General features: G+C 51.1%; 8 protein-coding genes across 8 annotated transcripts; 3 read left to right on the top strand and 5 right to left on the bottom strand.

Annotated features, from left to right (window-relative positions):
• Nucleotides 1-508: 508 nt before the first annotated feature.
• MIND_00099800 (RNase H domain-containing protein) lies at nt 509-3,462 on the top strand (the record flags this gene model as incomplete). The annotated part of the gene is made up of 3 exons (XM_037357949.1): nt 509-1,154; nt 1,216-1,761; nt 3,245-3,462. 3 exons carry the CDS (start codon nt 509-511, stop codon nt 3,460-3,462), a joined length of 1,410 nt encoding a protein of 469 aa, XP_037225859.1.
• A 1,431-nt stretch (nt 3,463-4,893) lies between these two features.
• On the top strand, nt 4,894-5,583 carry MIND_00099700 (RNase H domain-containing protein; the record flags this gene model as incomplete). The annotated part of the gene is made up of 1 exon (XM_037357948.1): nt 4,894-5,583. One exon carries the CDS (start codon nt 4,894-4,896, stop codon nt 5,581-5,583), a length of 690 nt encoding a protein of 229 aa, XP_037225858.1.
• An 810-nt stretch (nt 5,584-6,393) lies between these two features.
• On the bottom strand, nt 6,394-7,710 carry MIND_00099600 (uncharacterized protein; the record flags this gene model as incomplete). The annotated part of the gene is made up of 1 exon (XM_037357947.1): nt 6,394-7,710. One exon carries the CDS (start codon nt 7,708-7,710, stop codon nt 6,394-6,396), a length of 1,317 nt encoding a protein of 438 aa, XP_037225857.1.
• A 2,989-nt stretch (nt 7,711-10,699) lies between these two features.
• Nucleotides 10,700-12,125, bottom strand: MIND_00099500 (Neutral protease 2; the record flags this gene model as incomplete). Its single annotated transcript, XM_037357946.1, has 9 exons — nt 10,700-10,739; nt 10,788-10,888; nt 10,936-10,985; nt 11,038-11,095; nt 11,146-11,191; nt 11,240-11,296; nt 11,351-11,706; nt 11,759-11,821; nt 11,871-12,125. 9 exons carry the CDS (start codon nt 12,123-12,125, stop codon nt 10,700-10,702), a joined length of 1,026 nt encoding a protein of 341 aa, XP_037225856.1.
• Nucleotides 12,126-12,952: 827 nt separating this feature from the next.
• On the bottom strand, nt 12,953-14,400 carry MIND_00099400 (Neutral protease 2; the record flags this gene model as incomplete). Its single annotated transcript, XM_037357945.1, has 8 exons — nt 12,953-12,992; nt 13,057-13,157; nt 13,206-13,255; nt 13,312-13,372; nt 13,426-13,471; nt 13,518-13,574; nt 13,628-14,097; nt 14,146-14,400. The coding sequence occupies 8 exons, from the start codon at nt 14,398-14,400 to the stop codon at nt 12,953-12,955; spliced, it is 1,080 nt and encodes a 359-aa protein (XP_037225855.1).
• A 571-nt stretch (nt 14,401-14,971) lies between these two features.
• MIND_00099300 (uncharacterized protein) lies at nt 14,972-17,544 on the bottom strand (the record flags this gene model as incomplete). Its single annotated transcript, XM_037357944.1, has 5 exons — nt 14,972-15,268; nt 15,322-15,468; nt 15,514-16,482; nt 16,527-17,194; nt 17,244-17,544. The coding sequence occupies 5 exons, from the start codon at nt 17,542-17,544 to the stop codon at nt 14,972-14,974; spliced, it is 2,382 nt and encodes a 793-aa protein (XP_037225854.1).
• Nucleotides 17,545-17,722: 178 nt separating this feature from the next.
• MIND_00099200 (uncharacterized protein) lies at nt 17,723-18,029 on the top strand (the record flags this gene model as incomplete). Its single annotated transcript, XM_037357943.1, has 3 exons — nt 17,723-17,890; nt 17,926-17,956; nt 18,007-18,029. The coding sequence occupies 3 exons, from the start codon at nt 17,723-17,725 to the stop codon at nt 18,027-18,029; spliced, it is 222 nt and encodes a 73-aa protein (XP_037225853.1).
• Nucleotides 18,030-20,939: 2,910 nt separating this feature from the next.
• Nucleotides 20,940-21,239, bottom strand: MIND_00099100 (uncharacterized protein; the record flags this gene model as incomplete). Its single annotated transcript, XM_037357942.1, has 1 exon — nt 20,940-21,239. The coding sequence occupies one exon, from the start codon at nt 21,237-21,239 to the stop codon at nt 20,940-20,942; it is 300 nt and encodes a 99-aa protein (XP_037225852.1).
• Nucleotides 21,240-22,320: the final 1,081 nt, after the last annotated feature.

Here is a 22,320-nt window from a genome sequence, read left to right as displayed (position 1 = left end):
AGCGCATTACTTTGTCTCCCGCTCCCTATAAGCTACCCGGCGACGACGGAGAGGACATCAGCACCTCACTCTGTCTCGCCAGGTATGCCCGCATGCATCTGTATCTACTTACTCACTCTGTCTCGCCAGTTGGACTTTGCGCTACCTGAATAAACGAGTTCATTCCATCTACCTCTCATATGACCGATCATGCACAACGACCATACACTCTTACCCCCCAGCAGCAAGCATCCCTTGATGCCTGGGTTAAGTCTTACGAGGAGGGAAGGACTGACCGCACAGAGGTCACCTACCAACTCACCGCCTTGCTCTTCAACGCCTGTTCAGACCAAAATGTCCAATTCTCATCTGCAGTGCTCAGACCGTCCCTGGAGCGACTGGACGCGATTGACAACCAACAACGAAGTTGTGCCGGAAGGTCCTAACAACTCCGGCGGAGGCTCCCGAATTCGTCGCCGAGAACAGCTTGATGAGGAAGAGCCAGCGCCTAAGCGTCAAAAGGTCGACTATGCGGCTCTCTTCAGGCCGTCCCGGCGCGGCCGAAGAGTTCCTCGACTCCATTCTTCCAGCCAAAGTCTTACTCGTATCAGCTCGAGTCCAGGTCTACTCCGAGGATATCCAGGAGGCCGTCCGCCATGCACAAACCTCCCCCATGGATGCCGAGTTTTCCACCCAATCTCTGGAAACCAATACTCCTCGACCAATATGTCGATTTCGACCTTATTCGCGCCAAACACCTATGCAACAGAACCAGAGAGACCTGTCGAGTTGGTCCTCGGCGAGACCGGCTTCGATGTTCAGGTTCGGAAATCTAAAGTGGTCGCCACCATCACCACAGCTGGTCAATGGAACACAGCGTTTTGGATCTATTCCGAGGCAGTCAACAGCGCCTTTCAAGGACGAGCAGTTGAACTCCAAACCTATCACCGTCTCATCAATGCAGCTTTCGCCAGTACTCACGACATCTACCATGGTCGTGTCCTCCAAATACGATCGCGCCCTCCGTGTCTACATCGGCCAGACCCGACGGTTGTTGCTCGATGACGCTGGAACTCTACACGAGATCAGACATGCGCACCTGGCCGAAACGGGATTGCACGTCACCCAAACAATTGAGCGGCACCAGCTCAGCACGCGCGACCGCTCGTCCAACAGTCAGCGACGAAGAGGTGGACCTGTTGAGATCTGCAAGAATTTTAACCGGAAGCGCTGCAGCCTCGCACACTGTCGCTACCGCCACGCCTGCCTCGAGTGTCACGGGAATCATCCAGCGGAAGAGTGCCCGGACAGGCTTAACCGGCGCGCTTGAAAGTAATCGTGACGCGCTCCTGCATCGCCTTGCGTTAGAGCAGTCGGAAAGCGACAATGACGGGGTGGCCTGCTACCTCCCGCAGTTTATGCGAGGAATGGGCTGGAAGGAGTTTGAGCAAGTGTCGTACAGCCGAACTGCCCGATACACTGAGTTCGATGAACCACTTCCTCGCCCATCCCCGAGCGAATTCTCCAATGAGTTGGCCATGCGCACCATCTTGGAGAATCCCGACCTATTCCAAGTCCCTCAAGTCATCCGTGTCGACCGCCTTGAAGCCATGCTGGATCATCATCCCAACCAACCATTCATTCATTCTGTCTTGACTGGCCTCCGTGAGGGTTTCTGGCCTTGGGTTAACACGCACCATGACGCTGGATACCCGTCTACCTGGGACAACTCCTGGGCTCCACCACCGTCCGAACGCGAACGCGACTTCATCACAAATCAGCGTGATCTTGAGGTCGCAAAGGGGTCGGTTTTCACGCACTTTTGGCCCAGACCTGCTTCCCGGCATGTACAGCACTCTCATCTTCGCGGTCCCGAAGCCTCATAGCGATGATCTCCGTCTAGTCTCGCACCAGAGTGCTGGGTTGTTTGCGCCAAAACACGATGGTCGACAAACTGCAGACCAAAGGCCCACGGATGGACACGATGCAGCAGTTTATCCCCGCACTGCTTCGCTTCCGTCGCCAAGAGCCTCACGCGCGTATTGTGCTCTTTAAGTCAGATGTTTCTGAAGCCTTCCGACTCATACCCCTTCACCCACTCATGCAGATCAAGCAAGTGGCGACCAGCAACTTCCCAACCAAAGCCGAAGCCATGTCTGGGAAGGACAATGGTCCGCTACAACGAAATGTCGACTGGTGTTGCACCTTTGGTAGCTGTGGGTCACCGAGAATATGGTCGTCGGTGATAGGCCTCGTGATATGGATTGCTATATTCGTCAAGTCAATTGTAGACTTGTTCTGCTATGTTGACGATGCGTACGGGTGGGAATACAGCGACAATTTCCTCTATTATGAGCCATATCATAAGTCCATGCCCGCCAAACAGGTCAAACTCCTCCAACTCTGGGATCTTCTCGGCATTCCGCATAAGGAGAAGAAACAGCTACATGGTGATTCACTCACCATCATAGGTTTCGAAATCAACCCTAATACTATGACTATGACCTTGCCACCCTCCTCGAAAGCCGATCTTATTGCCGCAGTTCTCGACTTCATTGCATCTCCGTCTCGTCGACGTACCCTCCACGAGTTCCAGTGCCTTGCCGGTTGGATCAACTGGTCCTTCAACATGTTCTTCTTGCTCCGACCAGCCCTCTCGAACGTGTACGACAAGATGTCCGGGAAGTCTAACGCGCATGCCCAAGTCTACATTAACAACGCTATCAAATCGGACCTGACATGGTTTGTGAATCACCTCGAGCGTTCCGATGGCACTCTGCTGCTTGACACCTTAGATTGGAACCCACACACAGAAGCCTTCGCCACCATGTACTGCGACGCTTCCCTCGGTGGTATGGGGTTTTGGTTACCTGAGCATTTGCTAGGTTTCCATGCACCTGCTCCGAGCGACACCCCCAGCGACATCATCTTCTACTTCGAAGCGCTATGTGTCGCCTGTGCTTTGGATTGGCACTGCTGCAACGTTCTTCTACACACGTCTTGTGCAACACGTTACCGCATCACGATTTTTACTGACAACGCTAACACTGTCAGCATTTTCAGCTCACTGCGCGCAAAACCAGCCTACAATACCATCCTACGCAGCTCGGTGGATAACCTCTTAAGGTTTAATGTCGACCTCCGCGTGTTGCACATCCCGGGAGAACTTAACTCTGTAGCCGACGCTCTCTCCCGCGGCCGTCTCGACGTTGCTCGAGAACTAGCCCCAGGTCTTATCATCAACAAGTTTATACCCCCTCGAGAGGCGCTGGGGGCCCCCGAGCTATGATTACTGCCATCATTCCGTCCAGGCAACCCGTTCGGGAAGCCTGGTCGCATGAGCGTTTTGAACGCGAACTTGCTATCGCTCTCAACGCCTCGGTCGACATTTCAACCACCCAAACTTACGGGTCGGCACTCAATTCTTGGATCGAGTTCTGCCGCATCAACCATTTCTCCATCAGGAAATTTGCGCGACCCTGATGTCCGTTGGTGCCGCTGATCAGCTGAGATCAGCTCGGCGACAGCTTGGCAATCGCTGATCATACGCCGCCTATCTGATCAACTTGGTGCCATGCTGGCAAAAGCCTGGTCGACTGCTGGCCGGCACTGGTCAAGGATCCCGCCAGGCTGCCCGGAGCGGCAGCCTGGCCCATACTAATGTCATCTATTACTGCTCTGTATCACGTGCCTGCTTCATTTTGGCTTGATCTACTTACATATATACTTGAGTTGGGGCTGGCCCCCGTTGCAAAAGTGAGGAACAGTCTGTAACAGTTCGGAACAGCAAAAATTCCAAGTCCAAAATATCAGCACGTGCATCGATGGCGTGATGATTACTGATCTGTTGACAATCTGATCGGGTCGTCACACGCGTCTTGGGGTTATTCCTGCCCATCATCTTCCCCTCCTCTTCCCCCCACAATCTCTCTTGGAGCGAACGCCCCGTACCTTCATCAAGGCTACATGAGTCCCGCAAGCTCAAGCCTCCCGCAAGCTCTCAAGTACCCGCTGCATACCTCAATCCGCTTCAAACTACCATCAAGGCTGCGCAAGCTGGTGCTCAAACTAATTCTCACAACCAGGTCAAGGGTCACTCATCAACACGCCACAAGCTGAGGTCTACCATCGCCCCTCCGACTATGATTGACACTTGCGAGTTGGCGCGGGGGGGTGGGGTGATTGGGAGGGGGACGCAACCTGGCATTCAAAGTACGTCAACAGTATGTCAAGCACTTGTCAGTTGATGTGAGCCTTCAAGCGCAGATGCACAAGTAGGAGTGGTTGGCAATCTGCAGCCCGCGAACGCGTTGACGACCTGCTTCAATGGTGAAACAGGTACACATCTCACTTGTCATCTATCCCTGCCTGACTTGATTCCAGGTGGCTTTCGCGCAGCCTTACGAGCTCAACGGGCTGCCCTGGAGCCGTCGAATAGAGAATAAGCGATGTTTACTGTGGTTTCATTCAAATATATGGCTGTTTTATTACATTTTTTTGCATGGAAATAAGTGGATTGTGGTCGATTATTGACTGTAGCTTGGCTGATACACCGCCAGACTGGTCAAGTCTCCACTGGCACGACCAACCAGAGCCCAGATGTCGAGTACCTGACAAGAATATCACCTTGCTTGTGGCAGTTTGGTGAGTGTTGGCGAAAATGAGTCGCCCTGGTAAGCACTCACTTGGGGTTGGCCAAGTGGATCGCCAGCATGGCCGCACTGGTGATGTTGGTAAGCGCTGGTCAACGTTGACCATGATCGCGCAAATTCCCTGATGTCGACAGAACCCACAGAAAAAACTCTTGCTTACTTCGTGGTCTATCGCTCAACACACATCAACCCCAACTCTGTCGATTCATATTTGTCAGGAATCTGTAATCAGCTGGAAGCCGTTTTCCCCCAAGTTCGCGCGATGCGCAGAAGTGTTCTCGTGTCTCGCGCTCTGAAGGGTTGCAAACGCATCCACGGTCAGCCTGTCAAAAGGAAAGATCCTTTGACCCTTGCACACCTACGTAAAGCCATCGACTGCTTGCCCAGCATACCCACCCATGACGATCTCCTCTTTATCGCCATCCTCCTCTCCGGTTTCCACGCGCTCCATCGTCTTGGCGAAATGACTATGCCTGACAATCCCAGGCTCCGGAATCCTCGGAAATACACAAAACGTGAATCCGTTACTCTAAATGCAGAGAGTTACGAGTACTGGCTTCCAGCACACAAAGCGGATATTGCCTTTGAAGGCAACCGCATCATAGTCGCAGATCAAGCGGCCCGAAAATATTTTCTACTCTACCTCAACTCTCGAGACCGAGCACTACCGTTCAACCCTTATCTTTGGGCTCGGGAAAACGGGCAGGTACCGCCACGGGCCTGGTTTATCAAACGACTCAGACACATCTTCCCTGACCCCAACATTGCTGGCCAGTCCCTCCGAGCAGGCGGAGCCACCCACCTCGCAGAAGACGGTGCTCTTCCCCACATTATACAAGCAGCTGGGCGTTGGTCATCCGAGGCTTTCCAAGTCTATCTGCGCAAGCATCCTATCGTCCTACACGCTCTCCTACGCAGCGGCGGCAGCGGTATCCGGCCCTCATCATCATAATTCTCCTTTTCTCTATTACCCTCCATTACCCATATCGGCCCTTCATACCGCTCGGCCCCTGCCAATTCATCTTGTAGTTTCGGGGCAGCGCCCCCGGGACTGACTTCCGACTAAACTCATCAATCGCGATCCAACGAACGACGACAATTAGTCGAGTTTAAACTAGTGTTTACTCAAGTCTAATTGGAGGTGAGCACAGCGTTACGCAACGCAACCGCTTTCTCACCCACATTCCCCACCTTCTCGACAGGTCGGAAGCGGGAATGGCGAGCAAGAACCCGAGCTGCTGGGTTGCGTCTTGCTCGTACGGGTACGTGATCCGCTTTCACGCAGCGCCGTGGATCCTGACAAGCTCGGTCAGCCCGCTTAGAGCAAAGACAATGCAGCAGCGCATTACTTTGTCTCCCGCTCCCTATAAGCTACCCGGCGACGACGGAGAGGACATCAGCACCTCACTCTGTCTCGCCAGGTATGCCCGCATGCATCTGTATCTACTTACTCACTCTGTCTCGCCAGTTGGACTTTGCGCTCCCACCCCGTTTCACTCCACACCCTCTTATTTCCATATTTTTTCACCTTACTTATGTCATGTAAACCCATATCGGCCCTTCATACCGCTCGGCCCCTGCCAATTCATCTTGTAGTTTCGGGGCAGCGCCCCCGGGACTGACTTCCGACTAAACTCATCAATCGCGATCCAACGAACGACGACAATTAGACCCAGTAATTACCCAAAATAAGACCAAGTACGGTACGAACTATATAGAAAAGGAAGTTATAGGTACATTTAAAGTATTTACAGTTGAGGCATCAGTAGACAACATCGACGACCGTATTCCAATTTGCTACGCGCTGCACAAGCTCTGGGCTGGGCAAAGCCGAGCGATGGACCCTCAAATACTCCAATGCGCGCGAGTCGACCATAGAGATGAGTGCCTCCTCCGTGCAGCGCTTTCCGCAATGGCGGAACTCGACAGTTCGAAGAGCTGACGCGATTGGTTGGGGTTGGTTGGTGAGAGCTCTCAAGAGAAGATCGCCGACGTTGCGTTGCGACCCCCGATTGGGAGGTGCCTCGAGTACAAGCTCGACCACATTTGGCACTCGTTGGAGACACTCGATCACCTGCGTTTCAAATAGCGGCAGATTGGCGAGATGCAGGGAGCGGAGCTGCGTGGCGCCGAGATACGAGAGAAATGGCGTCTGAGGCCAAGTGCTGATGGGCCACATCATGGCGCCATGGTCACGAAGGGATAGGTGGAGTAGATTTGGGGTGTCGAGCAGATTGAAGAAAGCCCCAACCCTGATAGACCGTTGCGGTGTTTCTGAGTCGCGGAACTTGAGTGATAGTGAGCGTAGAGCGGGTGCGTGCGCCATAGAACGGCGGCGAGGAAGAGTGTCATTGAAAGCCAAACGGAGCTTAATAAGATGTGCTGCGCTGGAGAGCAAGTCCAAGGCGTCATCGCTGCTCCAAAATATTGCCCCAGGCGCGTTGGAGTGGGGGAGGAGGGTGAGTTCGGTGAGCTCATTGTAAGCCAAGCCGCCGATTTTCCCGACATCGAAGAAAGTGTGGCGAGCGGTAAAGGTTTTCAGGCACCGAGCATCATTCAAAGCGACGACAAGGTCTGGGGTGGCGAGTGTAGGCCAAGGTGTGTTGATTTTGAGATGTTCCAGTACTGGAAACGAGAGTTGTCGCATTTCGAGTGAAAGGAGGGATGCCTCTGGACTATTGATTTCCAGACTATGCAGGCGGTCAGAATGCCCCAACACGACTTGAAGTAATGAGCCCAGCGAGTTGGCGGTGTGGACCGAATTCAGCTGCGCTAACGATATGTCGAGCAGACGACGACCGGCGCGTTGGAGCCACACGTGGACGAGTACAAGTAGCGCATCCACCGACGACTCATGCCGCTGAGTAACCACGACAGCCAGAGTGGACCACAATGCCGAGTGAAGGAGTGCAGTCGTCCGCCAACGACGACAAACTTGAGAGACATTCAACGGGGAATGAGCCAAGCTGGGCAAGGTCAGAGATTCCCTGCTCATATCGAAAATGATGTCCCAGAGCTCAACAGGGAGCTGAGTGGCGGGAGAGCACTGAGCAGCATAATGACGAAGAGCTGTAGGCATTCGAGCCGGTGTTGGGGATAGAGTTGGAGCAGCTGGACGTCCTCAGACAATTGAGGAGGACGGCCCCAAGCCTCATATAATTTTTTTGGCGAGGGGTAAGCGGCGAAGGGTCACCCTGTGACCATACTGTTTCCGCCGTCAGCCGCCGTCGGCCCGTGGGTATACTTTCCTTCACTGGAAAGTCTTTCAAGCATCTCTTGTCTCGCTGAAAGCTACGTTTGAGTTCATCCTTCCCTTAAATTTGAGACTGCCATCCGTTGAAGCTGCTTAAAGTTTACCACCTTTTAGACTCTCAAGCTGCTCGGCTAACTGTCTTGTTTTTCTTCTTCTTCTTCCGAATCTCGCACAACAGACATTTTACGTCAAACACGCCCCGCCGACATGCTTCAAGCGATTGTTCGCCGCCTTGAATGTCTGGTTCACCAAGTACTGTATAACGTCTGATTCATGTTACAGCCCAAGATCATTCCCCACAAAAACAATGAAACATCGATTCTCTGGAGTTCGATGTTGAGTGGTACCTGCAACAGTTTTAGAAGACTAAAGCCACTCGGTAAATACTAAATCCTCGCCGCTCCCGGCTAACTGTGCGTGGTGTTCCCACATGGCGAGGCTGGCCCGAGTCGGTGTCAGACATCCAGTTCCTGTCCAGAGACAGAACTGTTGTAACCCCGAGTCTTCTCCACAACTTCTCCACCACGGCAAGTAACTTTTTTTTGTGAACCACAAGGGCTGTAAATCTATACCCACATCGTTTGTTTGTTTGTAATACGGTACATGCCTCCATCGGAGAACGACCGTTAGATTCCAAAAAAATCAGCCCACAAATTTAGCAAAGATATTGCCTTTTGCAGACGATTCACAGAGGCATGGATCGGCTTCTATCTGATTCCGTGCTAACCCGAGACGATCCGGCGCTGGTGATCTTGTCACGGGACTAATTGTTGTTTGCCAAGCCACACTTTGAGTCGAGGTCTGCACTATCTACTTCGCTGGACTGGGGGTCATCCCTTGCTGTTGCCACTGCTGTGGGAGTAAAGCCCATGCTGACTATGGACTTGCCGCTCGAATTCCATTTTCAAGTCGTCGAGGAATTGCAACTCGTCTTGATCTCCTCCTGTCGTTGCTATCGGACTTCTCGTCATGAATCCACCCTTGGCTGACACGTCTACGATGAACCACGGCGAGCGCATTGTTACCCCATTGACCAAGACGCGTCAATCTTCTTCTGAGCACCCCTCGTGCTGATTATAGCTTGTGGACTCGGATGGTACGTATCGCGACCTCGTTCTGTATATAAAGCCATTGGACCGCATTGCGTAGCTGATCAGTGTAGGTCACCCAATCCCCCTCATCCAGCACTTGACCATGTTCCGCGCCGCTCTTCTTCTCAGCCTGGCTACTGTCGCACTTGGACTGTCCGCAGGCGATCTCAAGGTCTCCGTCAAGGCTATCTCCCCATCAGTCGAATCTGTGGATGACATCGTCATTACTGCAGTTGTTAGCAACCCGACCAACAAAGACATTCGCGTTATTGCGAAGAACAACATTTTGGACGGCTCTGCTACACGCTCGTTCGCTGTAAGCAAGGATGACGGCTCGGTCTTGTTCACTGGTGTTCGGGTAAGACCCCATTCATCTCTCTTCCGCCATCAAATGCTGAATTTCTCGCCAGACAACACTCGATTTGAGTGCTGAGGGAATCTACACGACCATTCCAGCGGGTTCTTCCATCGCAGTCAACCACACCGGACTAGGAGCCCTGTACGACTTCGAGCATTCGGGAACTGGCTCGTTCAACTTCGCTCCCAACACTTTCTTCCAGACTGGGCCGGATGCGGCCGTGCTTCATGTTGAAACCAATCCTATCTCGGTCGAGGTCACGCGGGATGTTGCGAAGCGTGAACTGATTCCTGTGGAGCGCCGCACGTCGACACCCGTCTGCAATGATTCCGGACGGCTACAGCTGATCAGAGAAGGTCTGGCGAATGCCCGCTCGATGGCCGGAGGCTCTGCGACCGACATTCAAAGCCATCCCAACTCTGCCGAGTTCAGCACTTACTTCGGCGGAAACAACCAGAACGACATCTGGTACAACATGGACCGGATCGCAGGTGACTTGTCGAGCATTTCTGGTGACAGAACGTATGCTTTTCAGACTTTGATGCTGCATGAGAACTAAACAGGCTTCAGCATCAATTGCAACAACGATCCTGCTGCTCTGTGCGGAGGCAATGGCGGAGTTATCGCGTATGTGCTCTTCCAAAGTGCAACCCGCAATAGACTGAGGCTCCCGGTAGCTATACCATCGTCGTGACTAGCGGTGGCAAGATCGTCGGAAGCAACGTGAGTCTAACGAAACAAAGAAAGAAAGCGACTGATCGGCCTAGATTTATACCTGCGACATTTACTTCACCGCCGTCCAGCCCACCCCCAACATCTGCGCCAGTGAGTTTCTATTACTTACATCCCAACCATTGAGCTGAGAGCCAACTTTTCAGACGGCTTCGACTCGACCACATCGAGCAGGGGCGGCGTTATCCTCCACGAGGTTCGTTTGCACTTGATCTTTTTTGTAGAGTGCACGCTGACCATCTTCAAACAGCTTTCCCATGCTACCTCTGGATCCGGCGACATTGTCTACGGCTGCAGCAACACAGCCCGGCTTTCCGCAGCGGACAAGAAGAACAACGCCGACAACTACAGGTAAGCCGTGCTTGTCTCTTTCTGCTCAGTCACGGCGGTTGACAACTTTTAAAGGTGCATGGCCTCAGCAATTTACAGACACTACAACTGTTAGGTGATGAGGCAACGTTTTCTGTAATGCTCATGTCAGCCAAAATCAATGCAGAAATGTCAAATGATGAGACTCTGAATACAGCCTTCGGAAATCTGCGGAGTCTGACGACATTTTTGGTCCACTCCAATCGCAGTTTTCGTTTCAGTGAAATGGCAATGACTATGATAAGCACAATGCTTCTGAATTGAACTAGCAGTTGTAGTGTTTGTAGATCGCCAGCCCCATACATCTTGGAGAATCGTCAATTTCAATAAGTCCACCTTGATCGATAACCGACCTGTAGTTGTCCGCGTTGTTCTTCTTGTTCGCTGCGGAGAGCTGAGCCGTATTGCTGCAGCCATAGATGATATCGGCGGAGCCTGAGGTCGCGTGAGAGAGCTAGTCTGGTGGTCAACCGGTGCTGGTTTTCAGGCAAAGGGCTAAACCTCGTGAAGAATAACGCCGCCTCTGCTTGATGTGGTGGAGTCGAAGCCATCTAGATAAAACTGATTTCCAGGACCGGAAATTCTGACATGCGAAAGACGCACTGGTACAGACGCTGGGGGTGGGCTGGACGAGAGTATAGAAAATTTCGCAAGTGTAGATCTGGATAGGTGTCTGAATTCATGGAGCTTGAATATCCCAAAGACACTCACATTGCTTCCAACAATCTTTCCGCCGCTGGTGACAACAATAGTGTACCTGTGGTAGTTTTTCAGCATGATAAACTCTTTCGGGCCATGAACATACGCGATGACGCCACCATTGCCTCCACAGAGTGCGGCAGGGTCGTTGTTGCAGTTGATACTATAAGGAAGTTGGTCAGCTTGGGTCCTTGAAAACCCGCCAGAATATGCTGACGTTCGGTCACCAGAAATGCTCGAAAGGTCGCCCGCAATGCGATCCATGTTGTACCAAATATCGTTCTGATTATTGCCGCCAAAGTAGGTGTTGAATTCCGCCGAGTTCGGATGGGTTTTGATATCGCTCGCAGCACCACCAGCAAGAGACCTTCCGTACGACAATGAGTCTTTTATGATCTGCAGCTTGCCAGCGTCTCCGCAGACTGGCGTGGAAGTGCGGGCTTGCAGCGGGAAAAAGTTCGCGTTTGGCCACATCATGCGTGACTTCAATAGAGATGTTATTGGTGTCGACATGGATCGGGGCTGCACTGGGACCAGTTTGGAAAAAGGTATTGGGGACAAACCGGAATGAGCCTGTTCCAAAATGGTCGAAATCGTATAGAGCCCCGAGGCCAGTATGATTGACCGCGATGGACGATCCCGCCGGAATGGTAGTGTAGATGCCTTCGGCGGTCAAATCGAGAGTGGTCTGGGTAGTCATTCAAACACATAACACCCGGAAGCAAAAGATCACTTACCCTCACACCAGTGAACAACACTGAGTTGTCTGCTTTGCTAACGGCAAATGAACGCGTCGCAGAGCCATCCAGAATGTTGTTCTTCGCGATGACACGGATGTCCTTCTTGGTCGGGTTGCTCACTACTGCTGTGATGACAATGTCGTCCACGGATTTGACTGACGGCGAGACTGCCTTGACGGAAACCTTGAGATCGCCTGCCGAAAGTCCAAGAACAGCGGTCGCAAGGCTGAGAAGAAGACTGGCGCGAAACATGATGCAAGATCTGGAGTTAAAGGTCCAATTTGCAGCTGCTTTTATACTGCAAGCTGTGAGATCAGAACGAGAGCGGTCCGGATCGACTTGAGCGGCGCCAAAGAACCCATCCGTCCTCGTCGTCTGCTATATACTCAGCATTGACATCAGGTGCATAGAAAGCATGAGGTTCTGCAAGACCCAATCTCCAGTTTGCAACGCGGCGCGCATGTTGGAGCATTTCAAAACCATATGCCGCTATGGCGCTAGTTGAGACGACTGGGAATTGTAAACCAAAAGAGCGGAGAATGACTCTGCAGAAGGCCTTGGCGCGGCAACAGACCGCATCCTGATGTCTATTCAGTCGAGCAGTTGTTTCTGTTCAATTTGGTAGTCGGCGCGCACGCCCAACGGCGCCGTTCATTGAATAATGCATGATCTTGGAAAAGGTAAGTAACGGCCGTCTAGCCTTAAGAGCCTGTGAGGCTCGCGCGAGTCGGACGATCCGCAAGTAACCCGACCAGCTGTTAACTTGTGAACGTGGCGAAGCAGCAGAGGGTCAATTGAGGGAGGGTTACGGTACTGTCACGGTGTGATGGCCTCACCACCTGAATTGTGACTGTAAAAAGCACTATGAAGTTGGTTGTACAAAACCGCAAGTAAGGGCCATAAGTAAGTGTATAGTCAGTATGTCACAAGCGAACAAGAACTGCTCAGTAAAGCTTACAGCCTGAAAAAAGTTGAAAGTTTTTATTAACCTCACTAGACAGACCCAGACTCGGAATTCCCTCCGTTAAAGAGATTGAAATAATAAGCAAGCTCTCGGCGATGAGCAAGCACCATATTTATTAGCAATCGTAGTGTTTGTAGATTGCCAGGCCCATGCATCTTTGAAAACACCATTAATCCGACAAGTTCAAGTTGTCAAGCTATGTATGAAATGACGACACACCTGAAGTTGTCTGCGTTGTTCTTCTTGTCCGCTGGAGAGAGCTGGGCTGTGTTACTGCAGCCATAAATGATGTCAGCAGAGCCCGAAGTTGCATGCGAGAGCTTGTCTGGAAGTCAATATTATCCTAACTTGAAGTTGAGAAAGTAAACCTCATGAAGAATGACACCGCCTGTGCTGGATGTGGTGGAATCGAAGCCATCTAAACGAACATCAAATTTTCAGTGGATGAAAAGGACCAACATGTCAAATACGAACTGGTGCAGATGCTGCTGGGGTTGGACTGGACATCAGTGTACAGAATGTCACAGGTGTATATCTGAAGAATAACTCGATTTTGAGGTCAATGCGTCTGATGGTCAAAGGACTCACATTGCTTCCGACAATCTGACCGCCACTGGTCACAACAATAGTGTAGCTGCAGCAGATTTAACGTTAATGGACTGTTTGAGGAGATAACCTACGCAATGACGCCGCCATTACCTCCACACAATCCAGCAGGGTCGTTGTTACAGTTGATACTGCGAGAAAATCAAATCAGCTTCCTAGAAAAACTTAAACGGCTAAAACATACCTTCGGTCGCCTGAACGGTCGGACAGGTCACCCGCAATACGATCCATGTCGTACCAAATCTCATTCGGATCATTGCCACCAAAGTAGGTGTTGAATTCTGCAGAGTTCGGATGGGTTTGGAGGTCGGTGGCAGCACCACCGGCAAGGGAACGGGCGGATGCTAAAGCCTGTGTTAAGACCTGCAGTTTCCCGCCATCTCCGCAAACTGGAGTGGAAGTGCGGGCTTGCAGCGGGAAAAGCTCTCGTTTGGCAACATCATGCGTAACTTCGACAGCAATGACATCAGTCTTGACATGAATCGGGGTCGCATCGGGGCCAGTTTGGAAGAAAGTATTGGGGGCGAAGTGGAATGAGCCTGTTCCAAAATGCTCAAAATCGTAGAGAGCCCCGAGGTCAGTATGATTGACCGCGATGGATGAGCCGGCTGGGATAGTGGTGTAGATCCCTTCAGCTGTTAGATCGAGAGTGGTCTGAGTTGTCATTCAGACGCAAGCTATTTGGAAGTAGAGGAGCCTTACCCTCACACCAGTGAACAACACTGAGTTGTCTGCTTTGCTAACGGCAAATGAACGCGTCGCAGAGCCATCCAGAATGTTGTTCTTCGCGATGACGCGGATGTCCTTCTTGGTCGGGTTGCTCACTACTGCTGTGATGACAATGTCTTCCACGGATTTGACTGACTGCGAAACAGCCTTAACGGAAACCTTGAGATCGCCTGCCGACAGTCCCAGTACAACGGTGGCAAGGCTGAGGAGAAGACCGGCGCGAAACATATCACGGTTTCTTGGGGCTGGATCTATCTTGCAACTGCCTTTATACTGGTAGCTGTAAGATCAGGACGAGTGTGGTTCGAATTGACTTGAGCAAGTCGGTACTGCGACCGGGCGGCAAAGAACCCATCGTTTGTTATGAGCCCAACGGCATTACATCAAGAACTTGAAGAGCATAATGCTAGGCCATGCGAGACTCGGCATTCAGTGTAAGCATGTATCAGAGCGCACATGTCGGAGTGGCTCAGAGCCAAATGTGGTTGGTCCTGGTTGGTTCAAACTTGAACCCGACTGTATACTAACATCAGAACTGGCTGTCTTCACTCGAACATAACGAACACGTCGGGACCGTATCTCAATGCCTGACGCCCTAGAGTGAAGTTGATTCTGTTCGGGTCCGAGTTGAGGTAAACAGCTCATGTTCGCAGACGGCAAGAGGTGGAGTCACGCGCGACATCATGTGGTAAGATGTGATCTGATGTGATTCTTTCAAGTTTAAAAATACAGAAAATCGTTCATACAAAGCAAAATATCGAAAGCAAATACAAGCAAGCACCATAATTTCCATCAGTACTCAACCACCGCGAGGTACCTTAGTGGGCCGGTCCTGCGCCGTCTCGGGCTCTGGCGATCGCAACCGTTTCGCCGGCCCAGCATGGTGACTCCACCCACTTCCTACACGAGGCATCGGAAAAGTCGGGAAATAAACCTGGATAGAGGGTTTTCTTGTGCTGCGAACCAGCTTAGCAGCAGCAGTAGGCCCGATAGATGGCGTGGCCGTCGTCGCAGGACTCTGAATCGACTCCATAGCGCTGTTCGGCGTGTCTAGCAATACGACTGGCGACGAAGAAGGCGGTGGTTTCTTTTTATACTGGGTTGTTCACGTAAGGTTTCCAGAGAAAAAGGACGAAATGGTCAACATACAGTCTCTAGCTCAGGTTTGCCTCTCCACTTTTCAATTGCCTCGCAGAAACGCACTGCAGCGCGTTCAACGGGTTCTGCGGGGTATTGCCATGCCAGATCTTCCATATGCGTGGACAAGTCTGGTGTGGACAGCGGGATATCATAGAACTGTGACATGGTAAGCAAAAAAAAACCAGCAAACACGACACGCACCCGTCGTAGTCTTGTTTCCATTTCATTTTCATACTCTTCTTCCGCCTGCCCCTTAACCTCCTTGTTCCCGTCGCGCAACGCAGGAAACAGCAGTCGCGTTGCATCAAGTAAACTCGGCAGTTCATCCGGATCGAATTCTTCGAACTCGTCTCCGTCTTCTCGAGGGGTCTGCTTCCCAAGTCCAACTTTCAACAAACAATCTACGGCATCGGGGCCTTGCCAGCCGGCAGTTAAATAGCCTTCTAGCACCGCTCTTGTCAGCAGACCAGCTAGCAGAAGATACCATTCCCGAGAGGGCAGTAACGCGGAGGCATACATCGCCGTCTTGCTTTCGTCTGGTGAATCAGACGGCACAGGTGTAGCGGGTGGTGGCAACGGTTCCAAATCTGTTGGTGGTGCCCCTTCCCAATCTTGGCGTTCCGCAACAGACATTGGTGAATCCTCGTCGCCATCTTCTCTTTCCTCGACTGCTGGCTCCTCCTCCTCCCCACGTGCCTCACGACCCATCTCTGCCGCTACCATTGCTGAAAGCCGGATAAAGCGCGGAATCAGCTCCGAGAGTTTTGTATTGCCAGCGCCATTCTGTGTTGTTGACCCATCTGGCCCATCAAAAGTGTCCTTCGTTTTTCTTCTCAGAACTGTCCCAGTGCTTTTCGGTCTTAACAGCCCAGATCCGATTCCGCTACCATCTTGCCAGCCTGTTATTCCTCCACCCTCAGGACTGACACCTCCAGGCATGCCTTTCCAATACTGCGTTCTTCCCGCACCGTTCGAGTCGCCGAATGATGATGCGCGTCCGCGATTGCTACCCCGAGGAGTTGATTTGGCTTCGACGCAGATTTCACAGCCTGTATGCAGATGACGGGGACAGCGGAAGGCAGGAGGAGAGTTTGCCGTGCTTGGATCCGCCCCAGCGTTATAAAGTGCTCGAGTACGGGCACTTGCTGAAGGTGGTAGCCGGGGTTGAACCTGATCAGTCTTCAGTAAAGATACAAGGTAGAAAGAGCGCGAACAGGATAAAGTGGACCAGGTCCTGGACGAAGAGTTGAGCTTGAAACTGTCCAAGGTTGAACATTGGGCTCGTCAGGACACGAGGCCGATATTGTCGCAATATTTTTGAGGGCATCAGGAAGTCCGGGGTCTGCGGTAGCACTTGGAGTCGAAACGGGGGCAGCAGGAGATGCACTTGTTTGTTTTCGATGTCGATGAGGCTGCACTGGTGCCTGACGAGCAAACAAGTCGTTGATCATTGTCCCAAGCGACAAGCGAAGGCGAACGCCATTTGGCAACGCATGAGGCCCAAGGTTTTTACCGCCAGTTGGCTGTATTCGGGGAGATGTGGGCGGTGTAAGTAACTCTTCAGACGGAACGGGATGAGGTGGTGGGGCTTGCTCCAGCATCGATGTTATAACTTTTTCCACCCCTTCAGCACGTAGTCGTAGTGCTCGTGCAAGACTTAAGTCTTGAGAGCGAAGCCGCTCATCTTCGTCGTCGTTATGTGGCCTACCGGGGTCGCCGGCCCGAGCTTTAAGCGTAACTGGATCCTCTCCATCGCTCCCCACATCGTCCTCCTCCTCGTAGTTTTCTGGTCGCTGCCTATGGGCATACTGAGGTGTCCCGGCCCCGCCAGTGCGGTCAGTCATGCCTAGTTCTGCTCGAGCTTGTGCAAAACGAGTTCTGCCTTGAACATTTGAGACAACGATTACGAAAAAAAGAGGTTTAACACACACCATGGACCCATAGCATGTAGTCAACGATGAGAGTCCGTGTGCTCTTCTCTCTGGGTGGTATGGAATGCAGATGATGGGCATGTTTGTGCGCCGGGGCTTTGAAGGCGTTTGGATTGGCATTGGATGATACGCCGGAAGAGGAGGCGGCAAGGTTGCTGGCTGTCGAAAACAAACTTGAAACCGTATTTGGATTTGCCGTTGAGGAGGTGGAAGCGGTTGGAGAAACAGTGACCCCGTTTAACGGGTGTCTGGCAGGAACAAGCGTGTATGGATTGGAGCTGTCCGCGCCGACTGTCGCCATATTCGAGATCCCACAGCTGGGTCGCGATGGTCGAAGAAGTGGTCAAGACGGCGAATGGCAAGGATTTTGATCAGCAGATCGTGACCAAATATTATTTGCGGGAATTTTTGGACCAAGTGGGTATTTGCGCGGAATCTCGCCGTTTTGCACCCACGATCAGTTTTCTCCTTCGTCATCCATGGCTCGTCGCTCTGCACCACTGAACTCAGGCCCAGCCTACATCCCACCAAGCCAGTCGCAACGCCGCACACTCGCAGACCCCAACGAGACCGCCTTTGGGCGCTTTCTCCGGGAAGAAATCTTCGCACCAGAGAAAATTGGAGGGAACATCAGCCTACTGACCGGCGTGAGCATGTTTGTGGGCGGAATTTTAGCGGTGAGGACGTGGGGCGGGCTGATGGTCCCCGCATAGGTGTGTTCATATCCAAAATACCTGCTTTTTTCTGACCACACCTCGCCCAGAGAACCTGTTTCCGACACAGTAGCAAAAGCACGATACACCCAACTGGTTATTGCCAGCCACATAATAATTCATCCCTCACGCTTTACCCCCCCCACTTATCTTGCATAACTCAGCAATTAAAACACTGCAATACTGTCGTGATAGAGGGAGGCCCGATATTGTCAATGTTGTGTTCTCCAGTGCTAACGCCGGGATAATCAAATCTTCAACCTTTTGCTCAATCCACTCACCGCTTGCAGATGCTGGAGCTTTACGAATGGCTGCCTGCAAGGTGCACAGTACAGGTGGTCATTCCTGTCGATGCAATGCTGCCTCATGGCTCGGCCATTAACGAAAGCGGCATTGCAGTTCTTGAATGGACATCTAACTTGCAATGGTTTATGATTCCTTTTCGCGGCAGGGGAGTAGTAGCCACCGCCGCTAGCGTCACGTTCGCGGCCGCATTGGTCAACTGCGATGTATTCTTCTCTGTGATCGAGCACCAGCTCTATATCCTCGAGGCTTCGATTCCTCGCAAGCACACTGGACCTAAATGCTTTTTCATCGTCATTTCCAAGTCCCAGACCGTCAGAGAAAGCACCCTACCACCAAGCTTGCTCCATATCGTTTCGGGGACATGAATATCAGTGAACAGCCAACGAAATCTCTCCGGACATTCTCGCTCGTAAAGACCAACGAAGTAGAGCCTAAGCGTAAAGTATTCAGATCAGTAGACTCTGAAGGTGTCCGCGGTACTAACAGTGAGACGAAGACGACATTGTAGATGCAATCCAGTAAGGTGTCGGCCTGCGCACGACTACCAAATATCGAAGCCATGAGTTCGCCCACGCCGAAGCCTACTGTAGAAATAAGGAAGATGACCCGGTAGAGGTTGATTCTAGGGATCGTTCGCATGGCGGGAGTATCTTCGCCCATCGCGATGCTTTAGAGTCAGTTTCAAAAGCAAGCCAGGTTTATGACAAACTCGTGGCGTACTGCCTTGAAGTACAAAGCTGTAGAACACCCTGAGGGAGTTTCCAAAAACTGAGCCGCGGCGCTTATCGATAATCTCCTTGTTTGACGCAGAACTACTTACCAGCTTCTTGAAGTCTTCTTCTACACAATAGATCAAACGTGGTCTCGTGATAACCGTTCAAGTCACTCACACCGGAAAAAGCAAAATATCAGCTCGAACAGAAACTGTAATTGATTTTAGACCAATCTGAAGTAGAATTAGGCCGACTTAAATGCAAAGTTTTAATTGAGCAGAAACCTACTCAGAATTTGGACAAACATGTACAAAAATCAGCTCCAACAAAACCCCTTCTTTCTTCTAACCTGAAACAGCTACGGAAACTATGCCTATCAGCGCTAGTTTCCGCACTATTGAAAGTGGCAATTTATGGCTCACTGATTCTTGCACAGAAACAAAGGGTTTCTGTGCAAGAATCAGTGACCTGGAAACAAACAGAAATCCTTTGTTTCTGTGCAAGAATCAGTGAGCCATAAATTGCCACTTTCAAGAGCACAGAAACTAGCGCTGATAGGCATAGTTTCCGTAGCTGTTTCAGGTTAGAAGAAAGAAGGGGTTTTGTTGGAGCTGATTTTTGTACATGTTTGTCCAAATTCTGAGTAGGTTTCTGCTCAATTAAAACTTTGCATTTAAGTCGGCCTAATTCTACTTCAGATTGGTCTAAAATCAATTACAGTTTCTGTTCGAGCTGATATTTTGCTTTTTCCGGTGTGACTGCGAGGCTCGCATTCCGGCTCCCGTGCCCACGAATATCATACATTTACTGTATCCAGTCTCGTTAGAGCACATCTGAAGCAGTCTGAGTACAAAGCATCAACGCAAAGAGACTCGAACGCACAGATAAACTCGTCATTCTGACGGTCGGTGAGGTCGTCAAACGCATTTGCCCCGAGCTCCTGACTGTTTGCTTGTTGGGCGGCAGTGGCATCCTTGGTATCTTCAAGCGACGGGTCGGCGAGGGCGGTCTTTCCCGTAGCCACGTGGCGAGCGACCTGGGACCGGTTGAGGACGCTGAGATAGAGGGCGGTTAAACTAAATTCCAAGCAGATCAGCGAAGAATGCGGGAAGGATTGGAGACTTTACACCATGAGGCCCGCGAGGACGGCGAAGCAGATCAAGGACGATGTGAGGCCCTTGTGGTACAGGGGAGCCTGTTCCGGGACACACCAGATGCAACTACAGGCAGTTAAACAGATGTGACACTTCCTTTGGACATCCATTCAGACACAACATTTATACCTTCAGATGCAACACACAGGCACAGATGCAACAGTCTGATCCAAAAACAGATGCAACAGTAGAAACATGAATATTTTGTTCTAAGTAATATTTGTTAGTATTGGTTAGTGTTGGTTAGGGTTGGTTAGGGTTCAGTTAGGGTTTGGTTAGTTAGGGTTAGGATAAGGGAAAGGTACGTCTATATATGCTGTTGGGGGAAATGCTGAGTTAATATTGTAACTATTTGTTAGGGTTTGGTTAGGGTTGGTTAGGGTTATTTTTTGTTCAGAGGAATATTAACTACCAGTGTGATACAATCAATTGATTGCTGTTGTGGTGTCGCATCTGGGCCATCGAAAACAGACGCACCAGCAGGCATGGAACGGATGTGACACCTGTCGTGTCTGTTTTCCTGCCTGTTGTCGCATCTGTATAATCCTCTGTGCCTGTTCGGTGGTATACAGGAAAGGCCCGACAATCTGCGTAGCTTATGAGAGTAGCTCACAATAGACGTTGCATGCTGACATTTCCCGCTGACTGTCCGATGAACAAGATACCTGTTGTGAGGGTCTTCTTAGTATGACCCACCTGCGGAAAGATGAGAACAGAGATGGGAGCATGAAGCCCATACTGTATTCTGCGACGACCAAGTATATATGAGGGGCGAGATACCAGGGTAGAAAGAGACCCTGTAAAAGATGCTTAGGTCACGTCATTCGCCTTCTGAGAGACAATGTTGAATGCCCACAGGTAGTAGGATCCAAGCAGCGCAGCCTTGGCATTCGAGGATGCACGATTTATTTTGAGGAGTGCAGCCGCCCCAGCGATAGGAGGAATTGTCAAGGCAATAAGAACAGGGAATTTAAGCTTCAGGCGTGTCGCTACGATGCCTCCAGCCAGAGTGGCAATGATTTGGACGACGCCAAACGGCATTTGAAGGAGAATTGTGTTTAGCTGATCAAAGCCCAGAGGTCTGACAATGAGGGGTCCAACTTGGGGCATAGTTAGATATGAATACATCAGTCATTGACAGGGAGGTAACTCACAAGTCAATATGCCGCCACTAGGGATACTGAAGGAGGTTAACTCAAATGATAGATGCAGATAAGACCAGCATACGCGATCGTGAAGATCAATAAGAACTAGTACCAGGTCTTGAGGTCAAACAAACATTCCTGCACTTGGTCCCATTTCCATTTTTTGGTCTCCGTCCCAGTATTGTTTGCGCGCAGTCGCTCAACAACGAGGATTTTGTCCTCGTGAGTGAGAAATCTTGCTGTCGTGGGCGAGTTTGGTAGGACAAGACTACAAACATTGGGTTGAATCATTCGTCCAACTCTGTATCACATACTAAACAGCCACAGAAAAGGCCACAGTGATGAGGCCAGTAAATAGGAAAATGATCTGGAATGACTTACTACAGCCACTTCCAAGCATGAAATAGGAACGAACCTGATATGGTTTCAATGAGCTATGAATATGTCCCAGCCCAAATGTCAGAATGGATCCAAACTGGCTGCTTAAGCAAGAATACACATGATACTCAGCCACTTACGACCGTAGTCATACCATTCATGGAGTACCAAAGTGTTGTCCGCTGAGTCTGTTCCACCACCACATGGCGGTAATAGTCACGAAGGTTGGGGTGACTGTGGCCTCAAAAAGGCCAAGGAAAGAACCGGGCGGTGACCAAGGTATTGAAATTGTGTGCAGTGGTCATCAAGCTGAGTACTACACCCTGTAATAGTCTGTAAATAGACACTTGTGGAAGTGAGAGCATATACCCAAGCCAAGATGTTGAAGGCCAGCCATTTTCCAACGGGCAAACGGACGAGAAAGAATGAAGAAACAGGTTGCCATATGAATTGTGCTAAGAGTTTCCGTGTCACTCTCTAGCCACGTGATGAGCAGACACTCACCGGCGTAAACAATACTGCCAAGTGCACTGTATTGGTAGCCAACAAGGTGGGTATTGTAAGGGCAACCCCGGAGGCCTGAGATCAAGGTCCTAGCAGGGGAGGATCCAAAGCGTGAACATTGGTAAGCGAATACAAATGAAGCTGACCTAGCAGGGGAGGATCCA

Source organism: Mycena indigotica (assembly GCF_014461135.1).
Source record: "Mycena indigotica strain 171206Taipei chromosome Unknown Mind.scaff0001, whole genome shotgun sequence".
Classification (NCBI taxonomy): domain Eukaryota; kingdom Fungi; phylum Basidiomycota; class Agaricomycetes; order Agaricales; family Mycenaceae; genus Mycena; species Mycena indigotica.
Note: the sequence above shows the minus strand (reverse complement) of the source record. Positions and strands in the feature narration are given on the sequence as shown.